The 14,836-nt window shown below is 66.0% G+C and overlaps 2 protein-coding genes across 4 annotated transcripts; one reads left to right on the top strand and one right to left on the bottom strand.

Moving 5' to 3' along the window:
* The first annotated feature begins 538 nt into the window (after positions 1-538).
* On the top strand, positions 539-1,691 carry DDIT3 (DNA damage inducible transcript 3). 3 transcript variants are annotated; one of them, XM_058821953.1, is made up of 4 exons: positions 539-605; positions 776-823; positions 914-1,065; positions 1,159-1,691. In XM_058821953.1, exons 3-4 carry the CDS (start codon positions 937-939, stop codon positions 1,516-1,518), a joined length of 489 nt encoding a protein of 162 aa, XP_058677936.1. In that variant the 5' UTR covers positions 539-605; positions 776-823; positions 914-936; the 3' UTR covers positions 1,519-1,691. The 3 variants fall into 3 exon arrangements, with proteins under 3 accessions (XP_058677936.1, XP_058677938.1, XP_058677937.1); XM_058821955.1 differs by having other exon boundaries at positions 587-823; XM_058821954.1 differs by having other exon boundaries at positions 587-1,065.
* MARS1 (methionyl-tRNA synthetase 1) lies at positions 1,666-13,549 on the bottom strand. The gene is made up of 21 exons (XM_058821957.1): positions 13,428-13,549; positions 13,206-13,293; positions 12,331-12,409; positions 10,829-10,963; positions 9,569-9,644; positions 9,334-9,482; positions 9,142-9,254; positions 8,086-8,202; positions 6,565-6,768; positions 5,799-6,000; positions 5,200-5,274; positions 4,948-5,118; positions 4,769-4,864; positions 4,569-4,686; positions 3,995-4,208; positions 3,484-3,615; positions 3,287-3,391; positions 2,490-2,673; positions 2,317-2,388; positions 2,013-2,120; positions 1,666-1,919 (listed from the first exon to the last, which is right to left on the bottom strand). Exons 1-21 carry the CDS (start codon positions 13,528-13,530, stop codon positions 1,773-1,775), a joined length of 2,688 nt encoding a protein of 895 aa, XP_058677940.1. The 5' UTR covers positions 13,531-13,549; the 3' UTR covers positions 1,666-1,772.
* Positions 13,550-14,836: the final 1,287 nt, after the last annotated feature.

Raw genomic sequence — 14,836 nt, 5'->3', positions numbered from 1 at the left:
CCCGGGTGTGCCCCAGCCCTGCAGCCGCCACCCACAGCCAGAGCACGCCCATGGCGCCAGTTCGGCCCCCACAGGCGCCCCCAGCTCCCCCCAGGACCCCCCCGGTGCCGCCCCCTCGCCCCAGTGCCCCCCACGTGCAATGGAGGGGAGGGGATGGGGGGGCTGAGACCCCCTTTCCTTTCCCCCTCCCGCCCCTCCCGTTAATCCCGGGCGGGGAGAACGAGACCCGGTGGCACCGAGGCCCCGCCCACTCCCCGTATTCCCCGCCCATTTCCGGACAAGCCCCGCCCCTCGCCCCGTGCCTGCCGGGGGGCGTGGCCCATTTCCCGCCATTGCATCATCCCCGCGTGACCCCCCGCGCGCCCCTTCCTCGCGCTGGGCGTTGCCGTTCGTCCCGCCCCTGCCGCACTCCCATTGGTTCGTGCTCTCCTGCCAGTCACGGCTCCCACGCGCTCATTGGCTGCTGCCGGCGCGAGCGTTGCGTCATGGTGTGCATAAAGCGGCGCGGCGCGGGGGGCGGGGCGCAGCGCGGGACGATGCGGACGAGGATGAACCGGGGGCAGCGAGCGGAGCGGGGCCGGGGGGAGCCGGGACCACCCAGGAAGGTGCGGGAGCAGCGCGGGGACCGGCCCCGAGGGGCGCGGGGGGCGCTGGCCGAGGGTTCCCGCTCGGTGCCGGGAACCGGAGCGCCCGGAGCCGTCTCCGCGGGATGAGGGCCCCGAGCCGCGCACTCGGGGGTCACCGGTCCTAAGAGCACCCCCTTCTCCTTCCCCAGGCATCGAGGAGAAAGTGTATCCTCACTGACCACCACACCTGAGAGCAGGTAAGGGGCCACCCCCGCCGTGCGCGCCCCCTTTGTGCACCGGGGGTCCCGCCCGGGTCACCCCTCACTCCGCTCCCGTCCCTCCCGCAGCCCGCGCCGGGCCCGAGGTGACGATGGCGGCCGAGGGGCTGTGGGGGCCGGGCGGCCCCCCCGGCTGGGAGCTGGACGGGTGGTACCAGGACCTGCAGGAGGTGCTGGCGGCGGAGCCCCCCGGGGCCGCCCCCGCCTGGGGAGCCGAGCAGGTGAGCGCGGGGCCGGCAGCGCCCCCGGGGCGGTAGCGCGGGGTGCGGTGCCCCCTCCATCCATCACCGGCCCCGGTTCCGCTGTGTCCGCAGGAGGAGCCGGGCCCGGGCGGCTGCGGGCTGGACCTGGCTCTGGCCGAGGAGCTGCTGCAGCTGCTGGGGCCGGAGGGAGCGGCTCCGGAGGAACCCCCGGCCGCGGCCCCCGGCGGGAGCGGCCCGGCCCGGCCCGGCCCCGCCGAGGAGGCGGAGGAGGAAGAGGAGAAGGCGCGGGGGGCGCGGAGGAAGCGGCGCGGCGGCGCCGGGGCCCCGCGGCAGCGGGACGGGGAGCGGCGGGTGCGGGAGCTGACGGCGCACAACGAGCGGCTCCGCGCCGAGATCCAGCGGCTGAGCGCCGAGGTGCAGCGCACCCGGGCCGCGCTCATCGACCGCATCGTCAACCTGCGCCAGCTGTAGCGGCTGCCCCGGGCAGGACCGGGACACGGACCGGGCACAGCGACAGCGGGACAAGGACTCTGCTGCCCTACGGACTGCGGGGGCAGCCCCATGGACAGATGGACTCTGCGGACAGACAAGTGGATGCAGCTGCTCCACGCCGTTGTACAGCTCTTGTCGTTTATTACACGTATCCAACCACACCCAGCGCGGCCCAGTTTGGTTACTGGAGGCGCTGGGGCCGCTCCTCGGGATGTCCCAGTTTGGAACTGGGGCTACTTCTTCCGTTTGCCCTTGGGCACCTCGGGGCTCCGTCCTTCGGCCAGCGCCAGCTGCCGCTTCAGCTCCAGCAGTTTGGCAACCTGGGCGTCCACCTGGGCCTTCTCCACCTGGGCAGCCTTCAGCTGCCTCACCAGGTTGCCCTGGACAGGTGGGAGGAAGGATTTGAGGGTGTGATGAGGATTTGGGGGTTAAGGCATGACAGAGCACGTGTCCCATGCCCTGTCCCCCCTCACCTGCTGGGCCACCTGCTCCGTCAGCTCCTGGATCAGTTTGGGGTCACCTGGAGCCGCGGGGGTGTTGGGGGTCGGAGGGGGGGCTGAGGCCAGGGGGGGCTCTTTGGCCTGGAAGAGATGGGGAGAAGCCCCCTCACTGATATTCCAGGCAGGTACAGCTCACCCGGGGCAGCACCAGGAGATACCTGGGGCTCTACAGCAGCACCTTTGCACTGGGAATGGGGAGGGGAGGGATGGGGGATGGAGCTGCAGGTGCCCAGAGTGAAGTGAGGGAGCTTTGGGGGGCACCTGAGCCCCCACTCACCTGCCCTCCCCCAAAGCGCTGCCGCAGGGCTTCCACCTGCTCAGGCTCCAGCTTCTGGAACAGGGGGCTCACCTGGCCACAGCAGGGACAGAGGGGTCACACCTGGGGGGCAGCACCTGCGGCTCCCACCCAGGCAGGGCCTGCCCTCCCCGGGGGCACGGGCCGTGCCGTACCGTGCCCACGCGGTGCCCGGCGGGCAGGGTGCAGGTGAGGCCGGGCCCGAGCCCGCAGCGCTCGGGGGGGATGCGGAGCTGGGCCTGGATGGCGGCGCTGACCCCGGGCACGAAGGGCTGGAGCAGCGCGGCCAGAGCGGCCGCCAGGTTCACTGCCACGCCTGTCACCGTCCCTGCGCGCTGCCTGCGGGGGGACAGCTCGGTGACACCTCTGTGACCCTCCCTGCTCAGTGACCCCCGTGTCCTGCCTAGGGTGGGGACAGCTTGGTGACTCCCCTGTGACCCTCCCAGATCAGTGACTCTCGAGTCCTGTGCCCTCCTTGCTCAGTGACCCCCGCGCCGTGTGCCTGTGCCCTGCCTGGGGGGACAACACCTCAGTGCCCATTGTGCCGCTGTGTCCCACCCTCGTCCCCCTCCCTGGTCACTGCCCGTGGGAGGGGCCAGCAGGGACCTTCCAGTGTCCCCCCAGCTCCTGGCTTCACTCCATGCCTGCCCTGTGCCCCCCACCAGTGCCAGCCCCACCCTGACAAGAGCCAGGTGTGGGGACCCCTCCATGGCACCTCCAGTCACCCCCCACCCCTTCAGATCATGGCTGTGCCCCCCTCCAGTTCCCCCAATCCCCAGCTGTGCCCCCCTCCTGTCCCCAGGTGCTCCATCCATCCATCCATCCATCCATCCATCCATCCATCCATCCATCCATCCATCCATCCATCCCTGTCCCTCTCATGTCCCCCCCCAGTGCCCCCAATGCCCCCCTGTGCCCCGTCCCTGTCCCCAGGTGTCCCCTCCCTCCCTACCTGTCCCTCTCGTCGCCCTTGATGCGTTTCCAGGGCTCGTTCACCTGGATGTATTGGTTGCCATGGCGGGAGATGCCGAGCACGCACCTGAGAGCATCCCGGAGCCTGGGGGGCACAGGTGGGCACAGGTGGGGCTGAGCACCTGCAGGGCAGCCCCTGCACCCCCCCTCCCCGGGTCTGGGACCCCCAGCACCCACCGGACCCTCTCCATGAGCTGGTGGTACTGGCGCATCTCCAGCGTCACCCGCGCCAGCAGCCGCTGGTCCTCGGCCGTGAGCGCCATGGCGGGCACGGTGCCCCCGAAGAACTTGCACACGAACATGCCGGCCCTGCACGGGGGGGACAGGTGTGAGAACAAGCAGGGACAGGTGGGGACAGCCTTGGGACAGGTGTGAGCACAGCCAGGGACAGGTGTGAGCACAGCCCTGGGATAGATGGGGACAGGTGTGAGAACAATCAGGGACAGGTGTGAGCACAGCCCACAGACAGGCTGGGGACAGGTGTGAGCACAGCCTGGGGACAGTCTGGGACAGGTGTGAGCACAGCCGAAGGACAGCTTGGAGACAGGTGTGGGCCTGGGGACAGTCTGGGACAGGTGTGAACAGAGCCTGGGGACAGCCCAGGGACAGGTGTGAGCACAGCCCAGGGACAGTTTGGGGACAGGTGTGAGCAGAGCTGTGCCCAGCCCTCTCCCCAGCAGTGCCTCACCTGTTGATGAAGTTGCCCAGGTTGTTGAGCAGCTCGGAGTTGTTCTTGAGCATGAGGTCGGCCCAGCAGAAGGCGCTGTCCTGGCCCTCGGGCCGCAGGTAGAGCAGGTAGAAGCGCCACACGTCGGCCGGGATCCCGGTGTCCTTGGCCATGTCCCCGAACACGCCCACGCCGCGGCTCTTGGAGAACTTCCCGTCCTCGTAGTTCAGGTACTCTGGGACAGGTGAGCACCCACCTGGGGCTGCGCCCTCCCAGGCAGGAAACAGCCCCAGGCATGGCAGGGGGAGCGGGGACCCCTCACACCTGGGGATCCCCAACACCTGAGGACCCGTCCCATCTGGGGACCCCTCCCAGCTGAGGATCTCCAACACATGGGGACCCCCAACACATGAGGACCCACCTCAGCTGGGTCTCCTCAACACCTGTGTCTCCCCTGGGGACCCGTCACACCTGGGGATCCCAAACACCTGGTGACTCCTCACACCAGGGACTCCCCAACATCTGGGGCTCCCCACCCTTGGGACTCCCTAACACCTGGGGACCCTCCCCACCCCTGTGTCCCCCCCGGCCGTACCTGTGGCGATCAGGTGATTCACCAAGGTGTAGTTGTCATCGGCGCCCAGCAGCGAGCAGGGGAACACCACGCTGTGGAAGGGGACGTTGTCCTTGGCCATGAAGTTGTAGAGCTCCACCTGGCAGGTAACGGGGACAGGTGGGGATGTCAGCCAGGTGTCCTGCTCTGTCCCCACCTGCACCGTCACCTGGCTGTCCCACCTGCTGGGGGTTCTTCCACCAGCGCTCCCAGTGCTCGGTGTAGTTGGCGGTGATGGACAGGTACCCGATGGGGGCGTCGAACCACACATAGAACACCTGGGGAGGGGGGGATCTGCCTGAGCAGGTGAGCCCGGCAGGGAGGGCCCAGCAGGGGCACCTGGGGGCTGGGGGGGACTCACCTTGTCCCGGAAGCCGTCGAGGGGCACGGGGGTGCCCCAGGTGAGGTCGCGGGTGATGCAGCGTGGTTTGAGCCCGTCGCGCAGCCAGGTGCGCGTGATGTGCCGCGCGTTGGCCGTCCACTCACCTGCGGCCCAGGTGCGCTCCAGCCACGCCTCCAGCTGCCCCTCCAGCTGTGGGACACACGGGTGAGACACCTGGGCAACCTGGGGGGACCTGTGCCCACCTCAGTGCCCCCCCCGGGTGCTGCTCACCTTGGGCAGGTCCAGGAACAGGTGCTGGGTGGGCGTCACCACCGGGGTCCCACGGCACAGCTTGCACTGCGGGTTCTGCGGGAAACGGGGGACCCCAATGTAGAGGGGGGTCCCACAGGTGAGGGCAGTGGGGGTCCCAACAGGTGAGGAGAGTGGGAGTCCCCATAGGTGAAGTGGGGGGTCCCCACAGGTGGGGTAAGGGGCCAAAGCAGGAGGGGAAGGCTCAGAGTGAGTTAAGGATGTCCACAAAGGTGAGGTGGAGTGGGGGTCCCCACAGGTGAGGGGTCCCCAAAGGTGGAGGTGGGGCCTCCCCACAGGTGGGGCAAGGGGCGTTACCAAAAGTGGGAGGGGAAGGCTCAGGGTGAGTTAGGGAGGTCCTGAAAGGTGAGGGGGTTCCCACAGGTGAAGTGGGGGTCCCCAAAAGTGGAGATGGAGGCTTCTCACAGGTGGGGCAAAGGGCGTTACCAAAAGTGGGAGGGGATGGCTCAGGGCAAGTTAGGGAGGTGCACACAGGTGAGGGGGTCCCCACAGGTCACAGGGTCCCACAGGTGGCACAGAGGGTCCCACAGGTGGCACAGGGGGTCCCAGGTGCGGCCCACCTGCAGCTCCACGGCGTTGATGAGCTTCCCGCAGCGGTCGCACTGGTCCCCGCGGGCCTCGCCGTAGCCGCAGGAGGGGCAGGTGCCCTCCACGAAGCGATCGGCCAGGTAGCGCCCGCAGCGCTCGCACCTGAGCTGCTCCAGCGTGTCCTGCAGCAGGAACCCCCGCGCCAGCAGCCGCTGGAAAATGTCCTGGGCGATACTGTGGGAGGGAGAGAATGTTGGCACAGGTACCCCGGGGCAGGTGGGCTCAGCTGGTCTGGGGGCTCAGCTCGTCCCCAGGGGCTCACCTGGTTAAAGTGGCTCACCTGGCCTGCAGGGCCTCACCTGGTCTGGGGCCTCACCTGGTCTAGGAGCTCACTGGCCCTCAGGCTCTCACCTGGTCTGCTGGAGGTCACCTGGCCCTTAGGCTCTCACCTGGTCAAGGAGCTCACCTGCCCCTCAGGCTCTCACCTGGTCCCCAGGCTCTCACCTGTTCTGGGTGCTCACCTGGTCTAGGCTCTCACCTGGCCTAGGGGCTCACCTGCCCCTCAGACTCTCACCTGGTCCCCAGGCTCTCACCTGGCCTGCTGAGGCTCTGACCTGGCCTAGGGGCTCACCTGCCCCTCAGGCTCTCACCTGGTCTAGGCTCTCACCTGCCCCTCAGGCTCTCACTTGGCTTAGGGGCTCACCTGCCCCTCAGGCTCTCACCTGGCCTGCTGAGGCTCTCACCTGGCCTAGGGGCTCACCTGCCCCTCAGGCTCTCACCTGGCCCCCAGGCCCTCACCTGGTCTGCTGGGGCGTGGTGGTGCGGCCGAAGTGGTCGAAGGAGATGCCGAACCAGGTGTAGATGTCGGCGTGCAGGGCGTGGTAGCGGTCGCAGAGCTGGCGCGGGCTCAGCCCCTCCTGCAGCGCGCGCGTCTCCGTGGCCGTGCCGTACTCGTCCGTGCCGCACACGAACAGCGTGTTCCAGCCCCGCAGCCGGCTGTACCTGCAACACCTGCGCTCAGGGCTGGGCACACCTGGCATGGCTGGCACACCTGGGCTCAGCACCTGCAACACCTGGGCTGAGCGTGGGCACAACTGGGCTCAGCACGGGCACACCTGGGCTCAGTACCTGCAACACCTGCACTCAGCACGGGCACACCTAGGCTCAGTACCTGAACACACCTGGGCTAAGCATGGGCACACCTGGGCTCAGTACCTGCAACACCTGGGCTGAGCACGAGCACACCTGGCACACCTGGGCTCAGTGCTGGGCACACCTGGGGGTCAGTACCTGCAACACCTGGGGCTCACTGCCGGGCACACCTGGGCTCAGTACCTGCAACACCTGGGGCTCAGGGCTGGGCACACCTGCTCAGCACGGGCACAGTGGGCATACCTGGGCTCAGTACCTGCAACACCTGGGGTTGAGCATGGGCTCAGTACCTGCAACACCTGCGCTCAGCACGGGCACACCTGGGCTCAGTACCTGCGCACAGCTGCGCTCAGTGTTGGGCATGGCTGGCACACCTGTGCTCAGTGCTGGGCACACCTGGGCTCAGCACGGGCACAGCTGGCATGGCTGTGGTCAGCACTTGGCACACCTGGCCTCAGCACCTGGAATGCCTGGCACACCTGAGCTCAGCTCTGGGCACACCTGACCTCAGCACCTGGCACACCTGGGGCTCAGCACTGGGCACACCTCTGGGGGACCTGGCACAACTGGCGGTGAGCACCTGGCACACCTGTGTGTGGGCAGCTGTCACAGCTGTGGGGGCACCTGTAACACCTGCAGGGCACACCTGTCACATCTCTGGGGACACACGACACACCTGCAGAGGCACCTGTAACACCTGAGCATGAGCATGTGTGTGGACAGCTGTCACACCTGCAAGGACACCTGTCACACCTGGGCATGGACACCTGTGGTACCTGTGCAGGTGTGCAGGCAGCACAGCCCCCCCAGACGCACACCTGTAACACCTGGACAGGTGTTCACACAGCACAGCCCCCCCAGGTGCACACCTGTAACACCTGGACAGGTGTTCACACAGCACAGCCCCTCCAGACGCACACCTGTAACACCTGGACAGGTGTTCATACAGCACAGCCCCTCCAGGTGCACACCTGTAACACCTGGACAGGTGTTCACACAGCACAGCCCCCCCAGACGCACACCTGTAACACCTGGACAGGTGTTCACACAGCACAGCCCCCCCAGACGCACACCTGTAACACCTGGACAGGTGTTCACACAGCACAGCCCCTCCAGGTGCACACCTGTCCCACCCGTGCAGCCCCAGCCCAGGGTGCCCAGGCTCACCTGGCGAAGGTGTCGGCGCTGAGCACGCAGCCGATGATGTTGCCCAGGTGAGGGACGTTGTTGACGTAGGGCAGGGCGCTGGTGATCAGCACGTTCCGCTCACCTTCCACAGGTAACCTGCCCGGGAGGGGGGGTCAGGGCAGCGTCCCCCTGCCCACACCCCCCTCAGTGCCACCTGGGCATGCACACACTCCCACAGGTGAGTGCTCCTGGCACACCTGTCCCATACCTGTCCCTTCCTCGCTCCCATAGGTGAGCACCACCTGGGCACACACACACTCCTGGATGTCAGGTGTCACACCTGTCCCTCACACAGGTGACTGTCCCCGGGCACACCTGTCCCCACACCTGTCCCTGACTCACACAGGTGTCTGTGGCTCCTGGGGCGGGGGCAGAGCCGTGGGGCCCCGTGCCCAGATCTCCACGGTGGCTGTGATTGAGTGCCACCTGGGCACACAGGTGAGTGCCCCCTGTCCCACAGCTGTCCCACACCTGTCCCTCACTCACACAGGTGTCTGTGGCTCCCTGGCTGTCAGTGTCACACCTGTCCCACACCCGTCCCACACTCACTCACAGAGGTGTCTGTGGCTCCCTGGCTGTCAGTGTCACACCTGTCCCACACCTGTCCCTCACTCACACAGGTGTCTGTGGCTCCCTGGCTGTCAGTGTCACACCTGTCCCACACCTGTCCCACACTCACACAGGTGTCCGTGGCTCCCTGGCTGTCAGTGTCACACCTGTCCCTCACTCACACAGGTGTCCGTGGCTCCCTGGCTGTCAGTGTCACACCTGTCCCTCACTCACACAGGTGTCTGTGGCTCCCTGGCTGTCAGTGTCACACCTGTCCCACACCTGTCCCACACTCACACAGGTGTCTGTGGCTCCCTGGCTGTCAGTGTCACACCTGTCCCACACCTGTCCCTCACTCACACAGGTGTCAGTGGCTCCCTGGCTGTCAGTGTCACACCTGTCCCACACCTGTCCCTCACTCACACAGGTGTCAGTGGCTCCCTGGCTGTCAGTGTCACACCTGTCCCACACCTGTCCCTCACTCACACAGGTGTCCGTGGCTCCCGGGGCGGGGGCAGTGCCGCAGGGCCCCGTGCCCAGATCTCCACGGCTGCCGCGATGTCGTCGTCGGTCAGCGCCCGCTCGGGGCTCTCCTCGTCCTGCTGCGGGCACCAGGTGAGGGGGGCGGTGCCCACCTGCGCCCCGCCCTCCCCCCCGGGGCGGGGCCGCACCTGGGGCTCGCGGGGGGGGCCCGGGCAGGTGCGGGGGGTGCTGGGCCAGGTGTGCCCGGAGCTCCCGCAGCGCCTCCGGCAGCAGCGCGGCCGCCGCCCGGCACGGCTCCAGCGCCGACACGGCCCCGAACCACGAGCGCAGCACCTGCAGCTCACCTGGGCACGGGGGGACAGGGGGGGTCAGCCCGGCCTGGCAGGGACAGCCCCGGACCCCCCCTGCATCCCCCCCGGGCCGCTCTTACTGGGCAGACTGGTCTGGTCCTGCAGCACGGGGAACAGGCTGCCCCACACCACGACATCAGCCACCGAGGCGGCGTCCTGGGGACACACGGACATGGAGGGAGGGACTGGGGACACTGGGAGTGTGAACTGGGGGCACTGGGAGGGACTGGGAGCACTGGGAGTGTGAACTGGGGGCACTGGGAGGGACTGGGAGCACTGGGAGTGTGAACTGGGGGCACTGGGAGGGACTGGGAGCACTGGGAGTGTGAACTGGAGCACGGGGAACAGGCTGCCCCACACCACGACATCAGCCACTGAGGCGGCGTCCTGGGGACACACGGACATGGAGGGAGGGACTGGGGACACTGGGAGTGTGAACTGGGGGCACTGGGAGGGACTGGGAGCACTGGGAGTGTGAACTGGGGGCACTGGGAGGGACTGGGAGCACTGGGAGTGTGAACTGGGGGCACTGGGAGGGACTGGGAGCACTGGGAGTGTGAACTGGAGCACGGGGAACAGGCTGCCCCACACCACGACATCAGCCACTGAGGCGGCGTCCTGGGGACACACGGACATGGAGGGAGGGACTGGGGACACTGGGAGTGTGAACTGGGGGCACTGGGAGGGACTGGGAGCACTGGGAGTGTGAACTGGGGGCACTGGGAGGGACTGGGAGCACTGGGAGTGTGAACTGGGGGCACTGGGAGGGACTGGGAGCACTGGGAGTGTGAACTGGAGCACGGGGAACAGGCTGCCCCACACCACGACATCAGCCACTGAGGCGGCGTCCTGGGGACACACGGACATGGAGGGACTGGGGAGGACTGGGAGTGTGAACTGGAGGGACTGGGACAGACTGGGACTGTGAATTGGGGGTACTGGGAGGGACTGGGAGTGTGACCTGGGGCACTGGGAGGGACTGGGAGCACTGGGAGTGTGAACTGGGGGCAGTGGGAGAGCCATGCAGGATGAACAGAGACAGACTGGGACAAACTGGGGACACTGGGAGGGCACTGGGTGGTGCTGCCAGGTGAAGGCAGCACTGGGAGCGGCAGGGTGGCACTGGGTGGGACTGGGAGGCACTGGGGCCATTTTCCACCCCGGGGTCAGCAGTGTCCCACCCTCCCCTCCCTCAGGCACACCTGGGCACAGGGCTGGGGACAGACCTGGGGACGGTGCTGGGGACACACCTGGGGACAGCACTGGGGACACAGCTGGGGCCACCCCCGTCCCGCAGGTGACATCCAGCCCCTCCCCACCCCCAGGCCCCCCTCACTCACCCCGGCCAGGTGGGAGGTGCCGCTCCGGGCCAGCTGCTGCTCCAGGTGAGCCAGGAGGGGCTGCAGGAGCCCCAGGGCCTCGGGCCCCGCCCGGCCCTGAACCAGCCGCAGGTACAGGGCAGCGGCCACCGCCGGCTGGGGACACAGGGGACAGCGGGGTCACATTGGGGGACACAGAGGGGACATAATGGGGTCACGTTGTGGGGACAGAGAGGGGACATAATGGGGTCACACAGAGGAGACAGTGGCGACATAATGGGGTCACATTGTGGGGACAGCAGGGTCACATTGTGGGGACACAGCAAGGGATGGAGGGGACATAACACGGTCACATTGGGGGACACAGAGGGGGCATAATGGAGTCACACCGTGGGGACATAGAGGGGATATAATGGGGTCACATTGTGGGGACACAGAGGGGACATAATGGGGTCACATTGTAAGGACAGCGGGGACATAACCGGGTCACATCGAGGGGCACGGCAGGGACAGCGGTGTCACATTGAGGGGACACAGCGGGGACATAAAGGGATCACATTGTGGGGACACAGAGGGACATAACGGGGTCACATTTTGGGGACATAATGGGATCACATTGAGGGGGACACAACGCGGTCACACAGTGGAACACAGCAGGGGACAGCAAGGACACAACAGGGTCACATCATGAGGTCACATTGGGGGACAGAGCAGGGTCACACCTGGAGGGACACAGGAGGGTTCACACCAGGGGACACAGCAGGGAGGACAGTGGGGACAGCAGGGTCACACCAGGAGGGACAGTGGGGTCACACTGCAGCAGACAGGGAGCACACAGCCTCAGAGACACAGCGGGGTGACAGCAGGGTGACAGCAGGGTCACATTGTGGGGACACAGCAGGGTCACATCAGTGGGACACAGTGGGGTTGCACTGGGGACACAGCAGGGGACAGTGGGGACATAATGGGGACACAGCAGGGGACACAGCAGGGTGACAGCAGGGTCACATTGTGGGGACACAGCAGGGTCACAGTGTGGGACAGCAGGGTCACATCAGTGGGACACTGGGGTTACACTGGGGACACAGCAGGGGACAGTGGGGACATAATGGGGTCACAGCACGGGACACAACGAGGAGGACAGTGGGGGACAGCAGGGTCACATGGGGGGCACAGTGGGGTCACATCAGCAGGACACAGCACGGGACACAGCGGGGGCCAGTGGGGACACAATGGGTCACATTGTGGGGACACAGCGGGGTCACACTGGGGGGACAGCAAGGGGGCCAGGGAGCACAGAGCCCCAGGGGAACAGTGGGGTCACACTGTGGGGACAGGGCAGCACAGAACCTCGGGGACACATCAGGGGGACAGGGAGCAGAGTCCCGGGGTCACACTGGGGACACACAGGGGCACATTGGGTCACACCAGGTCACACTGGGGACACACAGGGGCACATTGGGTCACACCAGGTCACTCTGGGGACACACAGGGGCACATTGGGTCACACCAGGGTCTCTCACCTGCAGCTCCGTGGCCTCCCATTCCAGCCACTGCGTGGTGAGGTCGGTGGGCTCCTCCCCCCGGCACAGGTAAAAATACCTGGGGGGAGAGAAGGGGGGTCGGGGGATAAGGGGGCGTCGGGGCAGGTCCAGAGGGGTTTGGGGGAGCTTTGGGGTGGCTTTGGGGCATGCACGGGGGTGTAGGAGGATAAGGGGATGTCAGAGGAGGTTCTGGGGGTGGCTTTGGGGCAGGGCTAGGGGGGGAAGCTGGGGGCTAAGGAGGTGTCAGGGCAGGTTCTGGGGGTTTGGGAGGCTTTGGTGCAGGGCTGGAGGGAATCACAGCAGGTTCTGTGGGGTTTCAGGGACGTTTGTGGGGCTTTGGGGCAGGACTTGGGGGATCAGGGGAAAGGGAGGGGGGTCTGGGGAGATTCTGAGGGTTTGGGGAAGGTTTGGGGTGTTTGTGGGGCAGGCTCTGAGGGGTTTGGGGCAGAGCTCGGGAGATCAGGGTAGGTTCTGGGGGCTTGGGGTGCTTTGGGGCAGGGCTTGGGGGGTCGGGGCAGGTTCTGGGGGGGCTTTGGGGCAGGGCTTGGGGCAGGTTCTGGGGATCTGGGGGGCCTTTGGGGCACGTTCTGGGGGTTTGGAGGAGATTTGGGGTGCTTTGGGGCAGGGCTGGAGGGATCAGGGCAGGCTCTGGGGGTTTGGGGGTGCTTTGGGGCAGGGCTGGAGGGATCAGGGCAGGCTCTGCAGGCTCTGGGGTACTTTGGGGCAGGGCTGGAGGGATCAGGGCAGGCTCTGGGGCAGGGCTGGAGGGATCAGGGCAGGCTCTGGGGGTTTGGGGGGCTTTGGGGCAGGGCTGGAGGGATCAGGGCAGGCTCTGCCGGGCCCCCCGCACTCACTGGCAGATGGCGTTGGGAGAGAACAGCACGGTGCCGCTGTCCAGCTCCAGCCGCAGCTCCAGCTCCGGCGCGGGGGTCTGAGGCCGCTCTGTGGGGAGGGACCGGGACAGGCTCAGGCTCGGGCTCGGGCTCGGGCCCTCACGGGGGCAGGGCCGGGGTCAGGCCCGGGGGCGGCGGGCGCGGCCGCGCGGCCCGGGGCGGGCGTGGCGGTGCCGGTCTCACCTGCGGGGCCGCCCAGGTGCGGGCGCACGGGCGCGGGGGCGGCGGCGGCGGCCGCGAGCACCTTGAGGGCGGCGGGAGCGCCCGGCGGGACCCGGAGCCGCATGGCGGAGGGGGCGGGGCCAGCGCCGCGCGGCGGGAGGGGCCGCCATGCCCGGGGGGCGGGGCCAGCGCGGATCGCTCCGCCCCCGACACGCCCCTCTCGTCACGCACACGAGTCTCGCGAGAGCGCGGGCGGAGGGGTTGCCATGGCAACGGGGACGCGGCTGCGGGGCCGCCATGGCCGGGATGGGGGAAAGGGAGAGCGGGAAAACGGGACAGGGGGATGGCGGGAAAACGGGGTAACGGGGTAACGGGATAGCGGGAAAACGGGGTAACGGGATAGCGGGAAAACGGGGTAACGGGATAGCGGGAAAACGGGATAGCGGGGTAACGCATAGAGGGATAATGGGATAGTGCAGTAACAGGATAGGGGGATAGCGGGATAAGGGATAGAGGGATGGAGGAACAGCAGGATGGGATAACGGGACTGTGGGATAACGGGGTAACGACAGGGATGGGATAACGGGATGGGAACTTGGATCAGAACTGGGATGGGATGATGGAATCCACGGGATGGGGTGGGAACTGGGATGGGATCCATGAGATAACGGGATGGGAATGATGGGAATGATGGGAATGCTGGGATGGGAACCGGGATGGGATAATGGGATGGGGTGGGAATGATGGGACTGATGGGATGGGACCCATGGGATAATGGGAACGATGGGATGGGATAATGGGATGGGGTGGGATGGGAATGATGGGAATCATGGGATGGGATAATGGGATAAGGGGAACGATGGGATGGGTCCCATGGGATGATGGGAACGATGGGATGGGGCCCAGCCGGGTCTGGGGGGCCCCAGGTGACCCCAAACCCTTCAGGACCGAGTCCAGTCCCAGGGTCTGAAGGAACCCAAGGGCAAGGTTGGGATTTTACCCAAATTCTCTAAATTTAACCCAAACTCAGTGAACCTCACGCAAATCCCAGTGCATTTAACCCAAATTTCATTATTTAACCCAATTTTTGTTCTATTTAGCCAAGATTTCAGTGGTTCAACCCAAATTTTATTAATTTTCCCCTGTTTAAGCCACAACTCCAAGCCAAGTTTAACCACTTTTTATTTTTCCACTTAAATATTCTCTTTAAATACAGCATTGTCCCGGGAAACTGCAGAAAAGCAGGAAAAATGAATAATAGTGGGGAGAAGCTTTGGATTCACTTGGTGGTATTAAATGTGGAGTTAAAATGGAAATTAAAAAACCAAAAAAATGAAATTAAAATTGAATAGAAGAAAGGAAAAAAAAATAAAGGAAGTTAAAAGGGAAATTAAAAAGGAAATAAATTGAATTAAAAAAGAAAGAAGTGC

The sequence above is a fragment of the Ammospiza caudacuta genome, chromosome 31 (genome assembly GCF_027887145.1).
Source record: "Ammospiza caudacuta isolate bAmmCau1 chromosome 31, bAmmCau1.pri, whole genome shotgun sequence".
Classification (NCBI taxonomy): domain Eukaryota; kingdom Metazoa; phylum Chordata; class Aves; order Passeriformes; family Passerellidae; genus Ammospiza; species Ammospiza caudacuta.
This window is presented reverse-complemented; position numbering and strand designations above follow the sequence as displayed.